This window comes from Panthera onca, chromosome B2 (genome assembly GCF_046562875.1).
Source record: "Panthera onca isolate mPanOnc1 chromosome B2, mPanOnc1 haplotype 2, whole genome shotgun sequence".
Lineage (NCBI taxonomy): Eukaryota > Metazoa > Chordata > Mammalia > Carnivora > Felidae > Panthera > Panthera onca.
In genome coordinates, this window is record NC_138343.1 from 97,960,836 (window position 1) to 97,988,556 (window position 27,721).

At 34.8% G+C, this 27,721-nt stretch overlaps 1 protein-coding gene and 1 pseudogene across 4 annotated transcripts in view; one reads left to right on the forward strand and one right to left on the reverse strand.

Annotated features, from left to right (window-relative positions):
- The window catches only part of CEP57L1 (centrosomal protein 57 like 1), a 75,436-nt gene that overhangs the window by 38,599 nt on the left and 9,116 nt on the right, over positions 1-27,721 (forward strand). For 2 of the 4 annotated variants that reach the window (XM_078447195.2, XM_060616347.3), the window contains exons 2-5: positions 7,685-7,850; positions 10,264-10,443; positions 11,781-11,902; positions 26,213-26,329. In XM_078447195.2, the coding sequence (XP_078303321.1) occupies positions 7,688-7,850; positions 10,264-10,443; positions 11,781-11,902; positions 26,213-26,329 (582 nt within the window). In that variant the 5' untranslated portion in view covers positions 7,685-7,687. Of the gene's footprint in view, positions 1-6,386; positions 6,470-7,684; positions 7,851-10,263; positions 10,444-11,780; positions 11,903-26,212; positions 26,330-27,721 lie in introns of all 4 variants that reach the window. The other 2 variants (XM_060616346.3, XM_060616345.3) reach the window with 2 other exon arrangements.
- LOC132667997 (ubiquitin-ribosomal protein eS31 fusion protein pseudogene) lies at positions 950-1,451 on the reverse strand (annotated as a pseudogene).

A 27,721-nucleotide genomic window follows, 5' to 3' on the forward strand; every position in this document is an offset into this window, starting at 1 on the left:
CCTTGACTTGCAGATGGTTGTCTTCCCACATGCCTTCACTTGGTCTTTCCTCTGTGTGCACACATCCCTGATACGTCTATTTGTGTATCTAAATTTCCTCTTTTTATAAGGACACCAGTTAAATTGGATTAGAACCCATCCTAACGGTTTTATTTTAACTGAGTCACCTTTTTAAATGCCCTACTCTAAATATAGTCACATTCTAAAATACTGAAGGTTAGAGATTTAACATATGAATTTGGGGGGTACAGTCAATGAAATTGTATATGGTTTTCTTACCTGCCATAGAAGTTTTCAAGAATGAAAATTATTGATTCTGTGCAAGTGGTTTGCATGCTCTGTATAGTTGTTTGTTTGCACTGTGACTTATGGCAGGTTAACTCAGGATGAATGATAGGACGCACTTTATGAGTGCTCTGTGATTTTAAGTCAGGTAATTGAAGTTCTCTTCAAAAAGACATCGTAATTTGAATCGAATTTGTATGTCTTTTGCTCATTTATCTTCCTCTAGTTGCCCTTTTAGTATGGGGCCCTTGGAACTATCTTTAGTTCTTACATTATACCATCAGTGGTCTCTTCCTCTTCAAAAGCAATTGACTTTTTTTTTTAATCTAAACTACTTTCTCCTTCTTGAAACAATCTCTTCTTTGTTGTTGTTGTTGTCGTTGTTGTTGTTGTTGTTAGTTCATGTCTTTTATTAACCCATATACAATTACTTGTCTTCCAGGGGTAACTGGGTGGTTCAGTCAGTTAAGCATCCGACTTTGGCTCAGGTTGTGATCTTGTGGTCTGTGAGTTCAAGCCCTGTGTCAGGCTCTGTGCTGACAGCCCGGAGCCTGAGCCTGCTTTGGATTCTGTGTCTCCATGTCTATCTGCTCCTCCCTCGCTCACACACTCTCTCTCTCTCTCTCAAAAATAAACATTAAAGTAAAATAAAACAAAAAAACAATTACTTGTCTTCTGGTTTGTTGAAGCAACAGTGTAACATTTGCCACAATAATGTCTGTCAAAAGTGACTAGTCATAAAAGTGTCTAGTCATTAAAACTCCAGCATCACATTCATCTGAAGGGCATTCCCGACAAAGGTGACTGATTTTGCCATTCTCATCCACCTTATAGTATTTCAGGATGGCCAGTTTAACCTTTCTCTTATGCTTATTCTTCTTGGGCATGGTGTAAGAGACTTCTTCCTTTTCTTAGCACCACCACAGAGTCCCAACACAAGATGGGGAGTGGACTCCTTTTGAATGTTGTAGTCAAAGTACATCCATCTTCCAGTTGCTTGCCAGCAAAGATCGGTCTCTGCTGATCAGGAAGAGTTCCTTATCCTGAATCTTGGTCTTCACATTTTCTATTGTATTTGAAGGTTCAACCTCAAGAGTGATGGTCTTCCCCATAAGAGTTTTCACGAAAATCAGCCTCTTGGCAGTGGCTCCACCACAGATGGTGGATCAGAAGGTCCTCTCTTTGTTTTGACATCATAGTTTTCTGGTTCTTTTCCTTCATAGGTTTCTCTTTCTTTTGTTTTCCTTATCTGAAATCTTTTGTATTCAGACTCTTCCTTTAGGTGACTTCTATTCTATGGTTTTATATACCATCCATATGCTGACAATTTCATTGTTTATATTTCTGTACTAGAACTCTCCTCCAAGCTTTAGACTCTTCAGTCAAACTACCTATTTCTTATCTTAACTTGGATGTCTCACAGTTAGAATAGTGTTTGACACATATCAGTACTATATAAGTATTAGCCATTATCTTTGTTTTCTTTTTAATAAATGGCACTATCATCTATCCAGTTATTTAAGCTAGAAACCTTGATTTCTCCCTTTTCTTCTCCTCTTAATCCAGTTCATCACTTGTGTCTTCAGGATACATCTTGCTTGTATACACTCTCTTCATCTCCATTTTCACCACCCTAATCCAAACATAGCATCATCTCTTACCTGGCTAACTGCAAATATCCCCAAACTATAGGCTGTTTCACATAGTGATTAAGAACCCAGGCTTTGGAATTGAACTGGCTAGGTTTAAATCCTGGCTCCTCCACTTACAAGTTGTATGAACTTAGGTGACCTCTATTTCTTTATTTCTTCTTAGTGCCTCTATTTCTTTATTTATAAAAAAATAGTAATAATAACAACAACAACAACAATAATCCTTACCTCATGGGATTGTTACAAGGATTAGATGAGATACTGCATGTACAGGGCTTAGAATCACAGCTAAAAATTCAATATAAGTTGGCCATTCTCAGATTTGCACAGAAGCAAGAGTGGTCTTTATTCAAATTGCTAACTTCTAACATTTTAAAAAATAAAGTCTTTCAGTTATATAAAAAGATTTACTAAATCATATAACAAATACCTGTATACCCCTCTGTAATCACCTGTCTTTTTGCATCCTCACCCACTTAACTACCATCCTGAGTTTGGTATTTATTATCTCATACTTGTCTTTATACTTTTGATGCATATGAATATATGTCTAAACAATGTATAATATTTTTTTACATGTCTGATAACATACTGAACATATTCTTTGCATCTCCCTTTTTTTCTCCAACATGTTTTTAAGATTTGTCCACGAGGGTACACGTTGCTGTTTCATTCATTCTTTTTTACTGCTGCATAGTAGTCCAATGAATAACTTTTGTCCCTTTCTTACTGGTATGTTATCTTTAAAGATTTAATTTGTGGGGGCTTTATATCTTATTTTGTTAATAATTTATTAGCTATGTGCATGTAGGTACCCTCTCTCAGGCTATGGCTTTTCTTTTTACCTTTGTAATGGCATCTTGTGATGTATATTTTTTATGTTAAAATAATCAGTCTTCTAACTTACAGTTAGGGGTTTTATGTCATGTTTTCAAAAGCCTTCAAAGCCCAAAGTTGTTAAAGACATTCTCCTATATGCTCTCCCAGACATATTTCTATGTACATTTTGGTTTTTAACACATAGGATTTAACTTTTGATACAGTTTTGAAATAAGGATCCAGTTGTTTTTAAATTTCGAGAATCAGTTTTTCCCTCACCAATTATGAATAGCCTAACTATTCTCCACTGATAAGAAGTTCCCTTTTTGTCATATATCAAGTTATTATACAGGGTTTGGTCTGTTTCTGAGCTGTGTTCTTTTAGTCTGTTAATCGCTCCTGACTGTTTCACTGACTTAATTATTTTAGTTTCATGGTAAGTCTTGATAACTGACAGGACAAGTTTCTTCATCTTATTGTTCTTCAAAAATCTTTTGACGATTCTAGGCCTTTTACCTATTTTCTTGCCTTTAAAAGAGCTTTGAAATGTAAAAAATGATATTTCCTTGTTTTCTTTTAAAATAAATGTTTGTTTACCTTTACCACATGAGACACACTCTGTTTCCTACTAGATTTAATTCTGTTCCATTCCATTGTACTTCATCTGAAATATGTTTTCTTTTAAAATAAATATGGCTACCATTTATCAAATACATATTTTGCTCACAGAAAGTGCATACTTGCAGACATAAATTCTAAGTGCTTTATATACATTATCATATTTTGTCTATAGCATCCCTATGAGATACTACCATCCTAATTATGTAGAGAAGGAAATTGAGACCCAGAAAAGTTTAAAAGTTTTTCTAAAAGTCAGAAAAATGGTAAGTTGGAGATCAGAATTTGAACTGAGTTCAAACTCCAAAGGTTACTTTGATATCTGGATACAACTGGTTTTCTTTCATTATTGTTAAGGTTTATTGTTTATTAGCTACATTTTTCTCTAAATTGATGGTTTATAACCACTTGACATTCTTCTGTTATGATGCTAGTATTTTTCTTCTGATTTATAAAAGCTTTTTCTGTATCAATGATATTCCCCTTTGTCCTTCATTGCATATTTTTTTTTTCTGCGTTCTTTTGCCTTTTGGTTTTGTGCATAATTTTTATATGGTATAGTTGAATTTTAATGTAGCCTTTGTATCTTTTATTTTTACCATAGTTCTAAACATAAAACATCTTACCATTTCTATGATTGTTTTAATTATTCAGATTTTTTAAATAATTTTTAAAGTTTTTTAAAAAATTGACTCTGTAACATACCTGAAATTTGTATTGATATATGGAATGAGATAAAGGTTTAATTGGATTTTTTTCCTAAAATTTTTCTAACACTGAATGAACAACAAATGCATCATTTGTTGAATCCAGTGGAAGTATTTATGTTAAATTCTTGTATGTACTGGTTTCCGTTGAGCAGTTGGTTTTTATATCATTGTCTTAACATTTTAGTTGTATACTATAAATAATAGATTGTAGTATCTATTAGGGCATCTATAAGGCAAGTTCTTTAATCAAAGTTATCCAACTCAATTGTTATAGTACTTTTTAAAATGCTATATATTAAAAAATAAAATAGACTTAGTCCAACCTTTTATTGAGTTTGCTCTTAAGGTAAGTTAACCTAGGTGCATTCACAAAGAAAACCAGGTAAATGATACAGCTGCTGATATTTTTCTTTAAGGAAAAACCTAAACCTGAAAGAATTAGCAGTATAGGAAACAGAGAGTATCCCATTCCAAGAACCCATTGAAGTATCTCTGGCCGTCTCCTAATGCTGTCTCCCTAACAATCGTATGGGATTATGCAGAGGTGATGGCACAGTCAGCCACTAGCTGGAATAGACATTGGTTGTTAAAAAGGACCGTTTTGGAACAATTGCTTCCCTCAAGAACAAGTAAAACTACTTTTCAGTACAGTATTTGTGTCTAGCACAGTTTTTTGGAGGGGAGGTGGGGGTGTTTCTGTATGCAGTGGCTCCTTAGTTGCAGCTCATGAAGGTGTCTTAACTGTATTTACCATAGAGAAAATGGATAATTTTCCTGGTTGTTTGTAAGCTGTCAGGAATAGTTCTAGGCACAACTTGAGTTTCCTTATGCTTTACCACGCTCTTGATGCAAATGAGGTCCACATTTCACAGCCTTTTGCCCTCGCTTGCAGATCCTCTAAAATGCTCTACAGGATTTTCTGAGGTCTTTTCAATTACCTACAGCGATGCTCCATACCAGATATGTCAGAATCCTTGGAGTTCAGGGCTTAGGCACCTCTCTGTATTCTCAGAAATTTTTACTCTAGAAATTTCTGTCATATATACGCATGAATATATCCCTTCCTGGTGCGCGCTCTCTCTCTCTCACTCTCTCTCTCTCTCTAGCTGAACAAGACTACCAATGCACCAGAGCCCTCAAAATGCCAAAACTGTGAGTGATCTCTAGCAACTTCCCTCTTCATTGGAATATAACATCCCATACAAAGCAGGACAGCTAATGTCCCAATCTTTTGTACAGATATTGGTGAAATGTTTCTCAGTTTTTACTTAACAACCCTCTCCATTCCCAACACCCATGCTTGAGTCCATGAGACTGGGTCAGAGATGAATTAGAATGTTTACCACTGTACTTTACTCAGAATTACTCCTCTCTTCCTCCATCAAGTTAGGCTTTGACTTTGGATCAAGCTTTCTGTATTTCTTTCATCTTGCCTCAGAGTGAGTTTTTCTCCTAGAATGTCACAGTTCTTTGTGTAAAGAAACTTCTAGTGGGTTTATGCACTTGTTTATAAAGCAGGACTAGATTGTACAGGTTAAGCTGGGACCTCTATTACAGTGAAAACCCCTGAGCTCTATGTCACATCATAGCATGTCTTCTCATTTTTTTTACTGTTTCCTTTCTTTTTCACCACCTATCAGTGTATCGCTATTCTGCTTATGCCCACTTTAAGATGTATTTACACATTTCATTTAAATGATCTTTAGTCTAATTTTTTTTAATGTTTATGTTTTTGAGAGAGACAGACCAGGAACAGGAGAGGGGCAGAGAGAGAGGGATACAGAATTGGAAGCAGACTCCAGGCTCTGAGCTGTCAGCACAGAGCCCAGTGTCGGGCTCAAACTCAGGAACCGTGAGATCATGACCTGAGCCGAAGTCGGACACTCAACCGACTGAGCCACCCAGGTGCCCCCGTTTAGTCTGATTTTTAATGTAATGCCATCTTCTAAGGAGTCATTTCATTTACATTAAAAACCTCCAATTTGAATTTGTTTTTTTAACTGATGCAAAATCCCATTTGTAAATAAATATTATATTTGGTAAAGAGGAAGCAGACAGAGTCCTCCCAAGGACTTCAGGGTATAGTGACTAATGTTAAAATTTCATTCTTTTTATTATTAGAGAAACTCACCAGGAGCCAAAAACTGAATTATCTTGAGTAATTCCAAGGTTTGTGGGATAGTTTCAGCTACACACCTCTCCCTGAACACGTACAACCGTGTTCAGAACTTTTGTACTTTGGTGTTGTACCTCTGCTTCATGTGAGCCAACTGTAACTAACTTTGCTCTCTTGTTTTTTGAGGGAACAGCAACTTAGATAGATGCAGTCTCCCATGGGGAGCCGACAGTGTCTGAGCAGCAACAACCCCAAGGGATGGAGACATGGTTAGTAGATGGTAGCCGGTGCTAATAATAGTAGCAAAAAATGATTGCTTCTTGAGAGCAAAGGGCAGCAAGTATTCTAGGAAAGCTTCCTAGGCTATATAACTTTTAGAATAGACCAATCAGAATGCCCTGAAAGACATCCAATCACAGCAGTAGGTAAGGTAGAAAATCCTACTGAGTTAATTGGGTTCTGTACCCTGCCAGAAATTACATTCATGGGAAGTATCTACTTTTGCCTTATGAATTGGGAAGGTAGTGAAATCACTGAAAATTTGCAATTCTCAAAAATTAAAATAGGCTAATTATATAATGGAATTCTAAGTTTACATTTTAAAATGAGTTTTCTTTCTTAAAATTGTGCTTATGAATTGTTTTGCGTGTGTGTATGAACAGTTGTTACCCTGTTTCTTCCAATGTAGCTATGAATTAACATTAACTAGAATCTGTTAAGTAGAATACATTTCTACAGTCTTTAAATTACAGAAAGGAAAATAAATGATTTAGGAAAATTAGACAAAAAATTACCTGCTGAAATGGTTGAAAGGGCTCTCCTAAATAAAAAAAATTGAAATTGGAAAAAAAAAAAAAAAACCTCCAGAATGGCAAAATAAAGCTATTTTAGATTCTTCAGATTTGGAACCATTGTAAACTATGATTAGGATGCTGGTGCATTAAGTGGAGTTGTGTCTTATTCAAGGATATATACAGAATTGATATATACAAAATCTGATATATACAAAATTACCCTTGAAAATCCTTTAGGAAGCCAGGACATTGGAGTTCCACAGTTAGGATTCAAGGATTGTATTAAACGGGTGGCTTGTGTTTCAAAGCTATGTTGTCTTTTAGAATATATACTTCCTCTAAGAACCCTAGAGTCACACTATTTGTAGAGTGGTGCTCAGATGATGAGGGTGTATGAACTTACGATCAGCTGAGAAATGAGCAAATTCACACCACTCACTCCAGAGCATATGCTCACTGAAAATCAGGTAGAATTATCTATACTATTTATATGGTAAATAGTCATTTTTCTTTCTTGTATTACTAAGCTTCTTATAGTTGAATTTGTGATAATTAACTTCATAAACAAACAACTCCACAGTATATGAGTATGTGTTTATGTTAAGTTTTACCTGAAATTTTGCCTAATCTTTTTGTCATTCAAGTAAGAAAGAATGATGCTATACTGTATTATTCCTTTATTCTCTACAGATAATGGATTCTGAATTAATGCATAGTATTGTAGGAAGCTATCTTAAACCTCCAGAAAGAGTGTTTGTTCCATCATTTGCCCAGAATAATGAATCATCCCAGACTTACCGCTCTGCGAACTTAGAAGTTACCTCTCCTAAAATGCTTCATAGTCCAAATGGCCAAGGTAATTCTGTGTTTTTAATGTTTATTTATTTTGAAAGAGAGAGAGAGAGTGGGGGAGGGGCAGAGGGAGAAGGAGAGAGAGAATCCCAAGCAGGCTCCATGCTGTCAGTGCAGAGCTGGCACAGGGCTCTATCCTATGACCGAGCTGAGCTGAGCCTAAATCAAGAGTCAGATGCTTAACAAAAACTGAGCCACCTAGTGCCCCAAATAACCAAGGTAACTCTAATTTAAAATCTTATTTAAAATTGGGGAATGGTATAAAACATGTTATATAAAATTTTACATTAAAAAAATTTTTTTAATGTTTATTTTTGAAAGAGAGAGTGTGAATGGGGGAGAGGCAGAGAGAGAGGGAGACACAGAATCCGAAGTAGGCTTCGAGCTGTCAGCACAGAACCTGATGCAGGGCTCTAACTCCTGGATGGTGAGATCATGACTCATGGTCATGACCTGAGCTGAAGTTGGATGCTTAACTGACTGAGCCACCCAGGCTCCCCTAAAATTTTACATTTTTATGTAGAAAATAATATTATGTGTTTAATCTTAATAAAACTATTAGTTTTGACTCGGTTGCTTAAAGTTTCTATAAACATAGATAAGTTATTTAATATTTTTTATTTTGGCTTCTTCAGCTATAAGGTGAAGATTAACCAGCTAGACACATATTACAATTTTATCCTAAAAAATCACTATAAAATACTCTGAAGAATAAAAGGTCATATTTGGAATCCTTGTAAACTAGGTGATTAGAATAATAGTGAATTGAGTAAAGTTGTGTCTGATTCAAGGATTAAATTCAGAAATTGCCTGTTTCCAAAATTATCCTTGAAAATTTTATGGGAAGTCCATACATTGTAAGTACATTGTAAGTATTGTCTTTTAAAATATAAACTTAGGAGAATCTCATAATTGAATTAGGAAAACATTTATGAATTTAGGCATGCCTGTGCCATACAAATTACCTGCTAAGATGCTATCACCTTGTTTTTTAATATTCTGTGATTATAGTTACCATTACTAAATAGACTAGCAGTGTGGTGTAAAAAGCTGTAAGAAATATTCCAAATCAGCAAGCCAGGTATTGCATCTAAAGAGCAATAAATGTAATTTCTTGATCTCATTTTAAAAAACAAAACAAAAAACAAATGGTGATCTCTAGCAAACATCATTCTAATTGGACATAAACTACAGGCATACCTTAGAGATATTGTGGGCTTGGTTCCAGACCACTGTAATAAAGTGAATATATCACAATAAAGTGAGTCAAATGCATTTTTTGGTTTCTCAATGCATATAAAAGTTACATTTAGACTACACTGTAGTCTATTAATTTTGCGGTAGCATTGTCTAAAAAACAATGAACTACATATCTTAACTAAAAAATACTTCATTGCTAAAAAATGCTAAGCATCATGTGAGCTTTCAGTGAGTTATAATGACTGAACACAGATCACCGTAACAAATATAATAATAATGAAAAGTTTGAAATAGTACAAGAATTACCCAAATGTGACACAGAGACATGAAGTGAGCAAATGCTGTTGGGAAAAATGACACTGGCAGATTTAATCAACACAGGGTTGCCACAAACCTTCAATTTGTAAAAAAAAAAAAAAATGCAGTATCTGTTAAGTGCAATAAAGTGAAGCACAATAAGACCAAATATGCCTGTATGTAAAAATTAACCTATAACCTATAACATTTACCTGTATTCCATTCCCCTCTAGTTGTATACTTTGAAGTTATAACTGAATAGACATTATTACTTGAAATTTTTATAACTCTGAGCTTACCTGAATCATCATGATATTAATATAGCTGAATAAAAATCAAAGTAGTATATGTGTACCACTTAAAATCTTTCAAGCCTGATATGAATCAAACCACTAGGGTATAATTTTTTTTCTAGTGGAAGAAATTGTGTTCTAACTCATATGTTCTGATTATTAATACTGTAATCTTAGACAAAGAATCATAACGTGTTTGTGGTTTAGCTAAACTGAATATATCAAGAACTGAGAAAAACCTTTAACATTAAACCTAAATTTCCATGTTAATTAGTGGATACTACATTTAAATTTTCTTTATCCATGCTCAGACTCTTACGCCTCCTAGACTATATCTTTTTTAAGTCTTTTTATTTGAAGATATATATTTTATTGAACTAAATTGTGATTATTAGCTGTCTCAAACCTAGAAAATTACTACATACAATCACAAATATACTGTTTTTATAAGATATGTTAGAAAAAATTTGTCTCTCTTTAGAGTTTTAGTGAATTTTTTTGAGGAATATATATTACTTGTACGTTTTTCTGGCTTACTAACAAAAATATACTGTTCACTTTTATATGATACTGTGTAAGTGTTCAAAAATTTTCATTAAAATAACAAGCAAATTTTTTTTTCAACAGCTCTAATTTTAGCCTTAAAAACTCTTCAGGCAAAGATTCATCGTTTAGAGTTGGAGAGAACACAAGCTGAGGACAACCTGAACATTCTTTCCAGAGAAGCAGCACAGTATAAAGAGGCCTTGGAGAAAGAAACAAATGAGAGAAATCTGGTACACCAGGAACTGAAAAAGCAGAAAAAAGGTAAGAAAATTCAATAGTTCTCAAAAACAAGGGATTATCAGAGTTTACAACTTGAAAATAATAAGCCCAGTCTAACATTTACTCAAATATCTTTGTTCTTATGTATATTCAAACCTTGAGGGCTTGTTCTCAATAATTTGCATTAAATGGATATAATATTGAGCTTACATATATTATCCCAGTTCATAAATTATTGAGATTAAAAGAAAAATTTAGTTTTTAGACAAATTGTGTTTAGAAATTAGGACATTTTCAGAATACCAAAAAAATCTAGTTTTACCCATAATATAATTGAAATACTTTACATTTTCAGTCAACACTGATTTTTTAAATTTGAAAATATAAAGCAACACTAGTAATTAAACAATACAGAAACCATAAAAATGAATACAATTTTTTTATTAACTTAAAAGGTTAATTAGAGGAAATGGACAGGTAAGTAGAGATTTCTGTGGAAATTACAAAAGAACATCAGGACATAAGTTTTTGAATTTTAGAACATAAATTCTTTAGGAGCTCCTGGATTAAGTGTCCAACTTCAGCTCAGGTCATGATCTCACGGTCTGTGAGTTCAAGCCCTGCATCCGGCTCTGTGCTGACAGCTCGGAGCCTGGAGCCTGTTTTGGATTCTGTGTCTTCCTCTCTTTCTGCCCCTCACCTGTTTGCCCTCTGTCTCTCTCAAAAATAAACATAAAAATTTTCAAAAAAAAAAAAAAAGTAAGTTATTTATATAAGTTTACTTCATAATGTGTAACTTTCTTTTCCCTTGTACTACATTCACTATCATAAATAAGGTTCAAATTGTGTGTCAACTTACAAAAAGAGTGAAGAAATGAGAAAAATTTTTCTGAGGTAATTGGATAAAAGTGGAAGAAACTGCTGAGGAAAGTAAAATACTAAAGGATTAGAAGGGATTGCTTCTTAGGACATTAACTATGCTGTCAGTAGTCAAGAGTAGAGGAAATGGGAATGGTAAAATGCATATACCCGAGTTTCCTGAAAGAGAAAACTATATAGATAAGAAAGAGACTTTAGGTCCTCTGTCATTTCCCAGGAACATCCAGGATTTCTATCATCCCACAAGTAAGTCACTGACATCTTACTCTTTCATAAGTGTACCCTGTGGATCTTTAGGGGGAGACAGTGTTAAACTAGTTATATGTACTTAATGAGAAATTCACAAAATGTGTGTCCATAACTCTTAGAGAGCCAGTATTAGAACTAAAGATTTCTTGAACTTCTAGGTCTTGATTGAATTTACATAATGTATTTCTCATGATAGCCAAACCTGTAATCTATGTGATAATCAACACATTATTACTTTTTCTTTCTCACAGATATTACGATACAGTTAAATTCTGCCCAGTCTCGCTGTACTCTTCTAGAGAAGCAACTAGAATATACAAAGAGAATGGTTCTCAATGTAGAGCGAGAGAAGAATATGATCCTAGAGCAACAGGTGAACATATTTTTATATGAATAAAATATAATTTAATATGTTTTGGGAGAATAATGTTATGGGAAGATTGTATTATAATCTTAAGTAGGATAAAGAGCTATATTGAGATTTCCACTTACATTGAAGCTGACTGGGTCATTGGACTAAGCTTTCTGTAGAAGGAAACAAGAAAAACTAGGCAAGATATTAAAAAAGAAGGAAAGAAGGGAGACAGGGAGGGAGGAAGAAAGGGAAAAAATACATAAAGGCATTGGAGAGTTAACTAAGTGATGAAAAATCACCAATTAAAAATTAATGGGTGTAGACTCAAATCCAAAGTGGTTGGCCTCCAAAGAGGTTGGCCTCTAGAGAGGCTAGTTTCAGGCCCTATCCTTCTTAGGGCATTTCTGATTCCAGAGATTCAACTGAGGGGCCAGATAATGCTTTTCAAAGCTATGGGGCTAAAGAAATTGAAGTTAGATTCCAGGGCCTAGCAAGAGTAGGAACCCTGATAGATCCATTGTGCTCTGAATGCTTTGTAGGGATGAACAAGAAAGAAAACAACCCAGATTAATCGATCAGAGTAATCCAGAAAATCTTAGTCTTTGAAATTGGATTGAAGTCATCCTGGATAGCTAATGTTCCTAGGGATCTGAAATTATTTCTACAAACATTTCTTTGACACAGTGAAAAACTTTCAATCAAACATAACCAGGCAGAAGGAATTAAGACACTATGAAAGTTTCTTTCATTAGTGTTTTGTAGTTTTCGGAGTACAAGTCTTTGACCTGTTTGGTTAGGTTTTTTCCTAGGTATCTTACTGGTTTTGGTGCACTGGTGATGGGATTGATTCCTTAATTTCTCTTTCTGCTGCTTCATTATTGGTGTATAGAAATGCAACAGATTTCTTCGAATTAGTAATCAAAAATCTCCCAAAAAACAAGAGTCCGGGGCACGATGGCTTTCCAAGGAAATTCTACCAAACATTTAAAGAAGAGTTGACACCTATTCTGTTGAAGCTGTTCCAAAAAATAGAAATGGGAGGAAAACTTCCAGACTCATTCTATGAAGCCAGCATTACCTTGATTCCAAAACCAAAGTCCCCACTAAAAGAGAACTACAGACCAATTTCCCTGATGAATATGGATGTAAAAGTCCTCAACAAGATACTAGCCAACCAGACCCAACAATACATTAAAAGAATAATTCACTATGACCAAGTGGGATTTATACCTGGGATGCAGGGCTGGTTCAATATCTGCAAATCAATTAATGTGATACATCGCGTTAATAAAAAGAAAGACAAGAACCACATGATCCTCTCAATAGATGCAGAGAAAGCATTTGACAAAATACAGCATCCTTTCTTGATAAAAACCCTCAAGAAAGTAGGGATAGAAGGATCATACGTCAAGATCATAAAAGCCATATATGAAGGACCCACCACTAATATCATCCTCGAGGGAAAAACTGAGAGCTTTCCCCTTAAGGTCAAGAACAAGACAAGGATGTAGGATGTCCACTCTCACCACTGTTATTCAACATAGTGTTGGAAGTCCTAGTTTCAGCAATCAGACAACACAAAGAAATAAAAGGCATCCAAATCAGCAAGGAGGAAGTCACTTTCATTCTTTGCAGACAACATGATACTCTATCTGAAAAACCCAAAAGATTCCACCAAAAAACTGCTAGAACTGATCCATGAATTCAGCAAAGTCACAGGACATAAAATCAACGCACAGAAATCGGTTGCATTCCTATACACCAATAATCAAGCAACAGAAAGAGAAATCAAAGATTCAGTCCCATTTACAATTGCACCAAAACCATAAAATACCTAGGAATAAACCTAACTAAAGAGGTGAAAAATCCATGCACTGAAAACTATAGAAAGCTTATGAAAGAAATTGAAGAAGACACACCAAAAAATGGAAAAATACTCCATGCTCCTGGATTGGAAGAACAAATATTGTTAAAATGTCAACACTACCCAAAGCCACCTACATATTCAGTGCAATCCCTATCAAAAGAACATCAGCATTCTCCACAGAGCTAGAACAAACAATCCTAAAATTTGTATGGAACCAGAAAAGACCCCGAATAGCCAAAGCAATCCTGAAGAAGAAAACCAAAGCCGGAAGCATCACAATCCCAGACTTCAAGATGTATTACAAAGCTGTAATCATCAAGACAGTATGGTGCTGGCACAAAAACAGACGCTCAGATCAATGGAACAGAATAGAGAACCCAGAAATGGACCCACAAACGTATGGCCAACTAATCTCTGACAAAGCAGGAAAGAATATCCAATAGAATAAAGACAGTCTCTTCAGCAAATGGTGCTGGGAAAACTGGATAGCAACATGCAGAAAAATGAACCTGGACCACTTTCTTACACCATACACAAAAATAAGCTTAAAATTAATGATAGATCTAAAAGTAAGACAGGAAGCCATCAAAATCCTCAAGGAGAAAGCAGGCAAAAACCTCTTTGGCCTTGGCCGCAGCAACTTCTTACTCAACACGTCTCCAGAGGCAAGGGAAACAAAAGCAAAAAAGAACTATTGGGATCTCCCTCATCAAAATAAAAAGCTTCTGCACAGCAAAGGAAATAAGCAGCAGAACTAAAAGGCAACTGATGGAATGGGAGAAGATATTTGCAAATGACATATCAGATAAAGGGTGAGTATCCAAAATCTATAAAGAACTTATCAAACTCAACACCCAAAAACCCCCCACAAATAATCCAGTGAAGAAATGGGCAAAAGACATGAATAGACACTTCGCCAAAGAAGACATCCTGATGGCTAACAGACACGTGAAAAAATGCTCAACATCACTCATCACCAGGGAAATACAAATCAAAACCACAATGAGATACCACCTCACACTGGTCAGAATGGCTAACATTAACAACTCAGGCAACAACAGATGTTGGCGAGGATGCAGAGAAAGGAGAATCCTTTTACACTGCTGGTGGGAAAGCAAACTGGTGCAGCCCCTCTGGAAAACAGTATGGAGTTTCCTCAAAAAATTAGAAATGGAACTACCCTACGGCCCAGCAATTGCACTACTAGGTATTTATCCAAGGGATACAGGTGTGCTGTTTTGAAGGGGCACATGCACCCCAATGTTTATAGGAGCACTATTAACAATAACCAAAGTATGGAAAGAGCCCAAATGCCCATCGATGGATGAATGGATAAAGAAGATGTGGTATACATACACACACAATGGAGTATTACTCGGCAATCAAAAAGAATGAAATCTTGCCATTTGCAACTAAGTGGATGGAACTAGAGGGTTTATGCTAAGCAGAATTCGTCAGTCAGAGAAAGACAAATATATGACTTCCATCATATGAGGACTTTAAGACACAAAACAGATGAACATAAGGGAAGGAAAGCAAAAATAGTATAAAAACAGGGAGGGATAAAAACATAAGAGACTCTTAAAAATGGAGAACAAACAGAGGGTTACTGGAGGGGTTGTGGGAGGGGGGATGGGTAAATGGGTAAGGGGCATTGAGGAATCTACTCCTGAAATCATCGTTGCACTACATGCTAGTTTGAATGTAAATTTTAAAAATAAAGTTAAAAAAAATAGTGTAAAAACAGGGAGGGGGACAAACCATAAGAGACTCTTAAATATAGAGAACAAACAGAAAGTTGCTGAGGGGTTGTGGGAGGGGGGATGGGCTAAATGGGTAAGGGACATTAAGGAATCTACTCCTGAAATCATTGTTGCACTATATGCTAACTTGAATGTAAATTAAAAATAATAATAGTAAATTAAAAACAAAACAAAAACAGGGGCGCCTGGGTGGCTCAGTCCGTTAAGCGTCCGACTTCAGCTCAGGTCACGATCTCACGGTCCGTGAGTTCGAGCCCTGCGTCGGGCTCTGGGCTGATGGCTCAGAGCCTGGAGCCTGCTTCCGATTCTGTGTCTCCCTCTCTCTCTGCCCCTCCCCCGTTCATGCTCTGTCTCTCTCTGTCTCAAAAATAAAATAAACGTTAAAAAAAAAAAACAAATAAGCAAATCATGCTTATATCTATGTAATAAATTCTATAAGCAATGAAAAGCAAAAGCTATTGATACAGACAACATGGATTAATAAAAAACTTTATGCTAAACAAGACAGTACATTTCCTATGATACAATTATATGAAATTCTGAGACAGGCAAAAACTCTCAGGTAGAATAAATCAGCATAGTAGTTGTCTTGTTGGTAGGTGGGAGAAAGGAGGAAATATCTTGACAGAGATATGAGAGAATTTCTATTGTCTGATAGGGCTGTGGATTATGTACTTATTTATCAGATCTGTGGGTTTTATATGTAAATTATAACTCAATAAAAACATTTAAAACTGTTAAAAGTCACTGATCAACAATACTTAGCTACAATAGGAATTTTGAGATTATTTTAGAAGATAAAATAAGTGAACTTCATCAAGTGGTTGCTCCTCTGGTTGCTGTACCCTTATTTACACAACTCAGAATTGTCAGACTTTTACATTTTTTCCAATCTGGTGGATATGCAATAGTATCTTGTGGTTTTAATTTGCATTTTCCTAGTTACTAATGAGAATGATAACTCTTTTATAAATGTATGACCATTTGTGATTTCCTTTTTCCTATACTGTGCCCATTTTTCTGCTGTTTAGTTACTTTTTTGTCTTGTTTAAGAAATCCTTCTCCATTCTTAAGTCATCGAGACATTGTTCTGCATTTGCTTCTAAAAATTACAAAGATTTCATGTAAATCTTAAATCCATCTGGAATTTATTTTTGTGTATAATGTAAGGCTGGCATCCAATTTCATTTTTTTTCTCACGTAGCTAATCAATTTTCCCAAAACCATTTATTGCAGTCTATCTTTTCTCCAATGATCTGCAATGGCACCCTTGTTGTATATAATTTCCATGTAAGTGAGTCTGTCCCTGAGTTTATTCTATTCCTTTATTCTGGCTATCCATCCATACAAATATGTAAATTTTGAGAGCATTACAATGTGTTTCAACATGTAGTAGAGCAAGACCTCACCTTACTCTTCAAAATATTTGGGCTATTCTAGGATCTTTACTTTTTAATATAAATTTTGGAGTCAACTTTTATAGTTCCTTGAAAAATATTAAATACTTGACCCATTAAAATACAGTATTGATTGGAAATGTTAACCATTCCATAACAATGCAAAAACCTTACAACACTTAATATTATATTTTAGTCTTTAATTTATTTTTAAGTAATCTCTATACCCAACATAGGGCTTGAACTCACAATCCTGAGATCAAGAGCTGCATGCTCTTCCAACTGAGCCAGCCAGTTGCCCCAAACCTTACAACACTTTAAACTACATTTACTCCTTCCTAATTTATAAACTATCGTTCTCATTAATTTTAATCTTTTATATAACTTTAAGCCACATAAAACATTATAATTGCTTGTATGCAATATTCATTTAGATTTATTCATACACACACACAGGCACGCACAATCTTTGTTGCTCTTCTTTTGTTCCTCATCTCTGACCTTCCATCTAAGATAATTATCCTTCTGTCTGAATAATGGCCTTTAGTGTTTCCTTTAGAATGGATCTCCATTCTAATGATCTCGGTCTCTGTTAGTCTTTAAATGTCTTTATTTCATCTTTATTTCTAAAGAATATTTCCCCCAGGTTTAGGATACTAGGTTGACAGGTATTTTCTTTTTAATAGTTAACTATACCAGTCCATTGTCTTCTGAATTCAGTACTTTCAGTTGAGAAGTCAGATGTCACTTTAATTGTCCCTTTGAATGTAATCTTTTATCCCCCAGCGGCTTTTAGGATTTTATGCCTATTATTCATTATGAGGTGTCTAGGTATATATTTCTTTTTATTTTTATTATTCCTGATTTAGCTTTATAGGTTTTATAGGTTTGGTTTTCTTGAATCTGTGGTGTGATTTTTTTAAAATCCCTTTTTGGAAAATTCTATCACTATCTCTTCAAATATTGCTTATGTCCCATTCTCTCTCCTTTCCTTTTGGAACTCTAATTACACATAAGTTTGACCTTCACACTCTAACTTATGCCTCTTGATCTATTTTCTGAATTTACTTTCATTTTGTCTCTTTGCTGATCTGGATGATTTTGCCTTCCCATTCACTGATTATCTCTTCCAATCTACTGCTGGATCCATCCATTCAGTTCAAATTTCAGATACCATAATTTTCAGTTCCATAATTTTTATTTGGTTCTTTCTCAAATCTGCTCTGTCATTTTATGGTTTTCAATGCTTTGTTGAAAATGTCAATCATCTTTTATCTCCTCGATCATAGCAAGTATAATTATTTTAAAGTCTATGTTTTTGTCTTTCAGAGCCAGCACCCAGTTGGAGCTAACTTGTAAGAGTGCTTATATAGTCTGTTATGTATGTTATTTCTTTTCATAGTGTCTTTTTTCCTTTAAGTATAATTTATTTAAATTCCAATTAGTTAATATACAGTATGCTAGTTTCGGATGTACAATATAGTGATTCAGTAGTTCCATATAACACCCAGTACTCATCACAACAAGTGCACTCCTTAATTCTCACCACTTGACCCATCTCCCCACCCACCTCTCTTCTGGTAACCATCAGTTTTCTCTACAGTTTAGAGTCTTTTTCTTGATTAGTATCTCTCTTTTCCCTCCTTTGCTCATTGGTTTTGTATCTTAAATTCCACAGATGAGTAAAATCATATGGTATTTGTCTTTCTCTGACTTACTTTGCTTAGCATTATACTCTGTAGCTCCATCCATATCATTACAAATGGCAAGATTTCATTCTTTTTTATGGCCAACTGATATCTCATTATATATATAGACACACAAACACCCAAATCTTCTTTATCCATTTTTCAGTCAAGGGACACTTGAACTTTTTCTATACTTTGGCTATTGTACATAACGCTGCTATAAACATAGGGTGCATGTATCCCTTTGAATTAGTATTTTTGTATTCTTTGGTTAAATACCTAGTAGTGCAATTGCTAGATCGTAGAGTAGTCCTATTTTTAACTTTTTGAGGCGACCCCATACTATTTTCCACGGTGGTTACACCAGTTTGCATTCCCACCAACAGTGTAAGAGGGTTCCCCTTTTTCCACATCCTCGCCAACACGTTTCTTGTGTTGTTGATTTTAATCATTCTGACAGATGTGAGGTGATATCTCGTTGTAGTTTTGATTTGTATACCCCTGATGATCAGTGATGTTGAGCATCTTTTCACATGTCTGTTGGCCATCTGGATGTCTTCTCTGACATAATGTCTATTCATGTCTTCTATCCATTTTTTAATTGGATTATTCATTTTTGTAGTGTTGTGTTTTATAAATTCTTTGTATATTTTGGATACTAACCCTTTATCAGATATGTCATTGACAAATATCTTCTCCCATTCTGTAGGCTCCGTTTTAATTTTGTTGATTGTTTCCTTCATTGGGCAGATCTTTTTATTTTGTTGAAGTCCCAATAGTTTATTTTGCTTTTGTCTCCCTTGCCTCAGGAGATATATCAGGAGATATATCTAGAAAGAAGTTTGCTATGGCCAATATCAAATAGGTTACTGCCTGTGTTCTCCTCTAGGTTTTAATGGCTTCCTGTCTCACATTTAGGTCTTTAATCCATTTTGAATTTATTTTTGTGTATGGTGTAATAAAGTGGTCCAGTGTCATTCTTCTGTGTGTTGCTGTCCAGCTCTCCCTACACCATTTATTGATGAGACTATCTTTTTTCTGTTGGATATTCTTTCCTGTTTTGGCAAAGATTAATGGACCATATAGTTGTGGGTTCATTTCTGGGTTTTCTATTCTGTTCCATTGATCTATGTGTCTATTTTTGTCCCAGTACCATACTGTTTTAATCACTATAGCTGTGTAATATAACTTGAAGTATGGAATTGTGATGCCTCTAGCTTTGCTTTGCTTTCCTTTTTCAAGATTCCATTGGTCTTATTGTGGTTCCATACAAATTTTAAGATTGTTTCTTCTAGTTCTGTGAAAAATGCTGTTGGTATTTTGTTAGAGACTACATTAAATATATAGATTGCTTCGGGTAATATAGACATTTTAACAATGTTTTTCAATTTATTTCTGTCATCTTCAATTTCTTTCATCAGTGTTTCATCAAGGAAGAAGTAAAACTTCTAATATTTGCAGATGACAATACTTTATATAGAAAACCTGAAAAGACTCCATGAAAATAGTGCTAGAACTGATCAACAAATTCAGTGAAGAAACAGGATACAAAATCAATGTATAGAAATATGTTACATTTTTTTTCAGGTTTTATTTTATTTTATTTTATTTTTTTAATTTACAGTCAAGTTAGTTAGCATAGGAGTGCAACAATGATTTCAGGAGTACATTCCAGTGATTCATCCCCTATGTATAACATACAGACCTCATCCCAGCAAGTGTCTTCTTTAATGCCCCTTAAAGAAGGGCATTTAGCACATCCCTCCTCCCACAACCCTCCCAGCAACTGTTTGTTCTCTATATTTTAGTGTCTCTTATGTTTTTATCCCTCCCTGTTTTTATACTATTTTTGCTTTCCTTCCCTTATGTTCATCTGTTTTGTGTCTTAAAGTCTTCATATGATGAAAGTCATATATTTGTCTTTCTCTGACTGACGAATTCTGCTTAGCATAATACTCTCTAGTTCCATCCACTTAGTTGCAAATGGCAAGATTTCATTCTTTTTGATTGCCGAGTAATACTCCATTGTGTGTGTATGTATACCACATCTTCTTTATCCATTCATCCATCGATGGGCATTTGGGCTCTTTCCATACTTTGGCTATTGTTAATAGTGCTCCTATAAACATTGGGGTGCATGTGCCCCTTCAAAACAGCACACCTGTATCCCTTGGATAAATACCTAGTAGTGCAATTGCTGGGCCGTAGGGTAGTTCCATTTCTAATTTTTTGAGGAAACTCCATACTGTTTTCCAGAGGGGCTGCACCAGTTTGCTTTCCCACCAGCAGTGTAAAAGGATTCTCCTTTCTCTGCATCCTCGCCAACATCTGTTGTTGCCTGAGTTGTTAATGTTAGCCATTCTGACCAGTGTGAGGTGGTATCTCATTGTGGTTTTGATTTATATTTCCCTGGTGATGAGTGATGTTGAGCATTTTTTCACGTGTCTGTTAGCCATCAGGATGTCTTCTTTGGCGAAGTGTCTATTCATGTCTTTTGCCCATTTCTTCACTGGATTATTTGTGGGGGGTTTTTGGGTGTTGAGTTTGATAAGTTCTTTATAGATTTTGGATACTCACCCTTTATCTGATATGTCATTTGCAAATATCTTCTCCCATTCCATCAGTTGCCTTTTAGTTCTGCTGCTTATTTCCTTTGCTGTGCAGAAGCTTTTTATTTTGATGAGGGAGATCCCAATAGTTCTTTTTTGCTTTTGTTTCCCTTGCCTCTGGAGACGTGTTGAGTAAGAAGTTGCTGCGGCCAAGGCCAAAGAGGTTTTTGCCTGCTTTCTCCTTGAGGATTTTGATGGCTTCCTGTCTTACTTTTAGATCTATCATTAATTTTAAGCTTATTTTTGTGTATGGTGTAAGAAAGTGGTCCAGGTTCATTTTTCTGCATGTTGCTATCCAGTTTTCCCAGCACCATTTGCTGAAGAGACTGTCTTTATTCTATTGGATATTCTTTCCTGCTTTGTCAGAGATTAGTTGGCCATACGTTTGTGGGTCCATTTCTGGGTTCTCTATTCTGTTCCATTGATCTGAGCGTCTGTTTTTGTGCCAGCACCATACTGTCTTGATGATTACAGCTTTGTAATACATCTTGAAGTCTGGGATTGTGATGCTTCCGGCTTTGGTTTTCTTCTTCAGGATTGCTTTGGCTATTCGGGGTCTTTTCTGGTTCCATACAAATTTTAGGATTGTTTGTTCTAGCTCTGTGGAGAATGCTGGTGTTATTTGGGTAGGGATTGCTATTTGTTTTTATTTTGATTGACATCTGGCTTGTTTTCTGTTTGGGGATAGGATGAATAAAGCTATTATGAATATTCTTGTACAAATCTTTTGTGGATGTATGTTTTATTTATTTTGGGTAAATATCTAGTAATAAAATTGTGATGCCACAGGTAGGTGCATGTTTAACTTTATAAGAAACTTCTAAACTGTTTTCCAAAATATTTTTCTTTAGAAGTTATTAGTTTGCATTTTTCTGTGTGCTCCATCTGGAATTTTTGTATGCCGAGAGAAAATGTTGAAGGTTACATTTCTTTTCATGTAGATGTCCAGTTGTTCCAGCACCATTCGTTATAATACTATCCTTTCTCCCATTGAATTGTATTGGCAGCTTTGTGTATGGTTGATTGACTATATAGATAAAGTCTGTTTCTGGGACCCTGTATACCATGTAGCTGTAAAATAAGTCTTGAAATCAAGTAATGCAAATCTTCCCACTTTGTTCTTTTTGAAGATTATTGTGGTTATTATAGATCCTTTGCACTTGTATAAACATTTTATATCCAGTGTGGCATTTTCTAAAAAATAAGTCTTCTGGGATTTTGTCTGTGGTCTTGTTAAATCTTGAGATCATTTGGAGGAAAATTGACATCTCAAAAATATCTAATCTTTCAGTCTATGAGCATGATGTAATTCTCCGTTTATTTCAGTCTTTACTTTCTCTTTGTTGTGGTTTGTAGTTTTTAATGAGGTCTTACACATCTTTTGTTAAATTTATCTCTAAGAATTTAATGTTTTCTTAATGCTATGATGAACAGTATCATTTCCTCCCATTTTTCTATTGCTAGTAAAATTGATATTTGTGTGACTTTGCATCCTATAGTCTTGCTAATTTGTTTGTTCCAGTAGTTTTCAATTTTTTAGGGATTTTCAGTATACATAATCCTATCATCTGTGGATAAAAACAGTTTTATTTCTTCTTTTCCAATCTTTATGGCTTTTATTTCCTTTTTTCACCTTACTGCACTGGCTATTACAGCTAATACACTTTTAAGTAGAAGTAGTAAAGACTGTCATCCTTGCTTTGTTTCTGATCTTTGGGGAAAGATGCCAGTCTTTCACTGTTAATTATGATATTATCTATAGGTTATTTGTAGCTCTCCCTTATGAAGTTGTGGAAATTACCTTCTGTTCTTAGTTTGCTGAAAGTTTTTGTCATGAATGAGTATTGAATTTTGCTAAGTGCTTTTTCTGCATCTCATCAGATGGGTCATATGATTTTTCTCCTTTATTCTGTTAATATGGTAAGTTACATTATTTGATTTTCAAATGTTAATCGATGTTGCATTCTTGGTATGGACCCCAGCTGATTTTGATACATTATTCTTTTTCTACATTGCTTGATTCAGTTTGCTAAATTTTTGCCTAAGTATTTTTGTGACTGTATCTTTGAAGGATCTTTGTAATTTTCTCATAATGTCTGTCTAGTTCTGGTGTCATGGTTTTGTTGCCCTTGTAAAATTACTTGGAAAGATCTCTTGTTCTGTTTCCTGAAAGACCTTGTATAAGACTAGTGTTATTTCTTCCTTAAGTGTTTGATAGAATTAAAATTTGGTAGAAGCCATCTGGATCTGGAGTATTCTTGTGGACAGTTTTTAAATTATGAATTCAATTTATTTACCAGATATAGGGCTACTTGGATTTTCTGTTTCTTTTTGTATCTTTAGAGATGTCTCTTCTTTCATTTCTGATATTACTAATTTATAATTTTACTCTTTTAAAAATTATCCATCTACCTATCACTTCTATAAATTTTATTGATTTTTTTCAAAAAAGCAACATTTTTTTTTGAGAAAGCATCTTTTTTTCATTTCTTTTTTTTCCTTTTTGTTAATTTAAATTCCAGTTAGTTAACATACAGTGTAGTATTGATTTCAAGAGTAGAATTTAGTGATTCATTACTTACATATAACACCCACTGCTCATCTCAACAAGTGCCCTCCTTAATGCCCATCACCCATTTAGCCCACCCCCCTCCAGCAACCTTCAGTTTGTCCTATGTATTTAAGAGTCTAATGGTTTGCCTCCCTCTCTGTTTTTATCTTCTTTTTCCTTTTCCTTCCCTTCCCCTATATCTGTTGCAAACTTTTTATTTATAACTTTTATTTATACTAAACTTTTATTTAAACTTTTATTTATAACTAAAATAGCTTTTTATTTATAGTTTTTTTGTTATTTCCTACATAATTGATTTCCATTTTATTATTTCCTTCCTTATTGATTTTAAAACTTTTATTCTTTCTCTTAAATGTTGCCGTTTTATGATGAAAGCTACTGAGTTCACTCTTAACCGCTTTACTTGCCTCCCACAGAGTTTGATGTTTTGTTTTGTTTTGTTTTGTTAATTTTAGAGAGAGAGCAAGACAGAGAAAGGGGAGGAAGGGTGGGTGGAGAGAGAGAGAGAGAGAGAGAGAGAGAGAGAGAGAGAGAGAGAGAGAGAATCTTAGGCAGGCTCAGAGCGGAGCCCAATGCAGGGCTTGATCCCTCAACCCTCGGATCATGACCTGAGCCGAAATCACGAGTAGATCACTCAACCAGCTGAGCCACCCAGGCACCCCAGATGTTTTGTGTTTTTCTTGTCATTCAGCTAAAAAATATTTTCTAACTTCTCTAGTGATTTCTTTTTAAATTTTATTGACTTCTCTTCCTCCTGATACTTCTCTCCTCTTTGTAGTAGCTGTTGTACAAGTTAAAATATGTGTTTTTAACTAAACCAGTTAGCCAAAAATTAGTATTAAAACATTTCAATATGATGTACAATCCTTACTACAGTGTGCTTCCACTTGTCCCCTTTGTGCTACAGTTTTCATAATTTTATTTCTGTATGTGTTATAAAACTCACGCTACATCATTATTATTTTTGCTTTAAAAGGTTGTCCTTTAAAGAAAATTTAAAGAAATAAGATGGAATACGTATCTATTCACATTTTTACCATTTCCAATGTTTTTCTTTCTTTGTGTAGATATGATCTTATGTCTGGTGTCATTTCCTTCAGTCCAAAGTACATCCTTTAAAAGTATGCTGAGAATTCTCTTAGCATATATTTTTCTGGACAAGTCCTTCCTTCACTATTATTGGTGAAGGATATTTTCACTGGATATAAAATTCTAGTTGGCAGCTTTTGTTCTCTCAGCACATTAAAATGTGATCTCAATTGTCTTCTGAATTTCATAGTTTCTAATGAGAATTTTTATCTTCATTCCTCTGTGCATAATGAATCATCACTTCTCAGACTGCTTCTAAGGTTTTCCCTTTATCACTGGTTTTTAGTAATTTGATGATGATGTGCCCAAATATGGTTTTCTTTGTACTTACTCTTCTTGGGTTTTTTAATTTGTTATTATTATTCTTGGATCTGTCCAGTAATATTTTTCATCAAATTTGGAAAATTTTGGGGGCTCCTGGGTGGCTCAGTTGGTTAAGCATCCAACTTTGGCTCAGGTCACGATCTCACAGTCTGTGAGTTCCAGCCCTGCGTCAGGCTCTGTGCTGACAGCTCAGAGCCTGGACCCTGCTTCAGATTCTGTGTCTCCCTCTCTCTCTGCCCCCCCCCCCCCCCATCTCACACTCTGTCTCTTTCTCTCTCAAAAATAAACATTTTAAAAAATGGTAAATTTTTAGCCATTATCATAACTTCAAATAATTATTTTTGCCTGAATAATTCTTCTCCCTTCTCTCCCTCTGTAATGCCAGTTGAATATTAGACCACAGGTCACTGAGACTGTTTATTGCTTGTTTCAGTTTTTTGTTTTTTAATATTCTTTGTTCTTTAGAGCAGTGTTAAGTTTATAGAAAATTGAGCAGCCAGTATAGAAAGTTCTCATATACCCCCTGCCTCCTCACAGTTGCCCCTATTATTAGTACCTTTCATTAGTGTGATAATAAATAACCATTACAAAACAATGTATAGATGTGAAAATATATGTATAACTTTCCTTTTCTCCAGTTTCTCTATATACTTTATTTCTCTGATAGCTGATTTTCTGTGTTAAAATTAAAAGATATATCAATGTGTAGGTTTGGTCACCCTACAAATAACAGTTTATTTAATACATGTTTCACTGATGATGTTTTCCTTAGTATAAATGTCATATTAACATACATAGAAGAGTTTGTTTCATTGATGCTAATATAGCTCATTTTTTAATATTATGTTTGTTTTTTAAAAGTATTTTTATTTTTCTGTTTTTTACTCATAAGCACCTATGTACATGTATATACATGTTTCTTATGACAGATTTATTGTGCTTTAATTCTCAGAAGTTGTATTATTCTTGAGCCATTGGCATTACTTGCCAAATTCAGGTTTTGTTTTTATCCTTTCCAGGCCCAGCTTCAAAGGGAAAAAGAGCAAGATCATATGAAGCTGCAAGCAAAACTTGAAAAGCTTGATGTCTTAGAAAAAGAATGTTTTAAACTTACAGCAACTCAGAAAACTGCTGAGGTAAGCTTCCATTTGTTTCTTTGAAGTGATGATGCCAGGAATAAATCTTTAGTATTAAGCATTATTGGCCTTATGTGTGAATATACAGTAAATCTGATTTATAAAACTTCTTTAACAGCTCTTAGTAATCCAGATATGATTTTCTGCCTGTGGAGATAAAAAGTTAATGCATTCTGTCATGGCATGAATGAGCTTGCCTTTTGATGTAAAATTGTAATTTGGGCTTCTTCTGAAATGGCAGAACATTTTCATTAGTCAGATAATTTGCCTAAAGGATATTGAAAAGATTGACTTTCACCACTTACAGTCAAGTCTATCCTATATCCCATCCTGAAATGCCCTCTCCTTTCTCCACCCAAATTTTCTTCATTTCATAAGACCTTCTTCAGGTCCTGCTTGAGTTCTCCAATTCTCAGGAAGCTCTCCCTTTGAAATAGTACTGTCTTCACACTCTGAACCATAGCATGGATATAAGATGAAATACATATGTATATTATATATAAAATACATATATATATATATGAGTGTGTATATAATCTGAGTCAAATTATATTCATTGTTTTGTTGTTTAATTGTTTCATGCATATTACTTTTATTTCTTTACATACAGTGTAAACTGTTAAATAACAAGGAACATATCTTATGCTTTTTTCATATTTTAAAAATTTAGTTATAACTGAAAAAAACATTATATTAGTTTCAGGTGTACAACCTAATGATGACCACAATAAGTCTAATTAATATCCCTCACCATACATTGTCACAAAATTGTTTTCTTTTTTTTTTAAGGTTTTATTTAAACTTCAGTTAGTTAACATACAGTGTAATATTAGTTTCAGGTATGCAATATAGTGATTCTGCAGTTCCATACATCAGCTGGTACTCATCACAACAAATGTATTCCTTAATCTCCATCACCTCCATCCCTCCCCCCATCTCCCTTCCGCTAACCATCAGTTTGTTCTCTATAGTTAAGAGTCTTTTTTTTTTTTTATTTGTTTTTTTTATTTTTTTAGAGAGAGAGAGAGTGCTAGCAGGGGAGGGGGTCAAAGAGAAAGAGAGAGAATCTTAAGCAGGCTCCATGCTCAGCTCGGAGCTTATTATGGGGCTCGATCCCACAACCCTGGTATCACAACCTGAGCCAAAATCAAGAGTCAGGCGCTCAACCGACTGAGCCACCCAGGCTCCCCAAGAGCCTACTTTTTACTTTATCTCTCTTTTTTTTTGTTGTTCATTTGTTTTATTTATTTATTTTTTAAAAATGTTTATTTATTTTGAAAGAGAGAGAGCAGGGGTGGGGCAGAGAGAGAGAATCTCAAGCAGGTTCCACACTGTCAATGCAGAGCCTGACGCGGGGTTCATCTCACAAACCATAATATCATGACCTAAGCC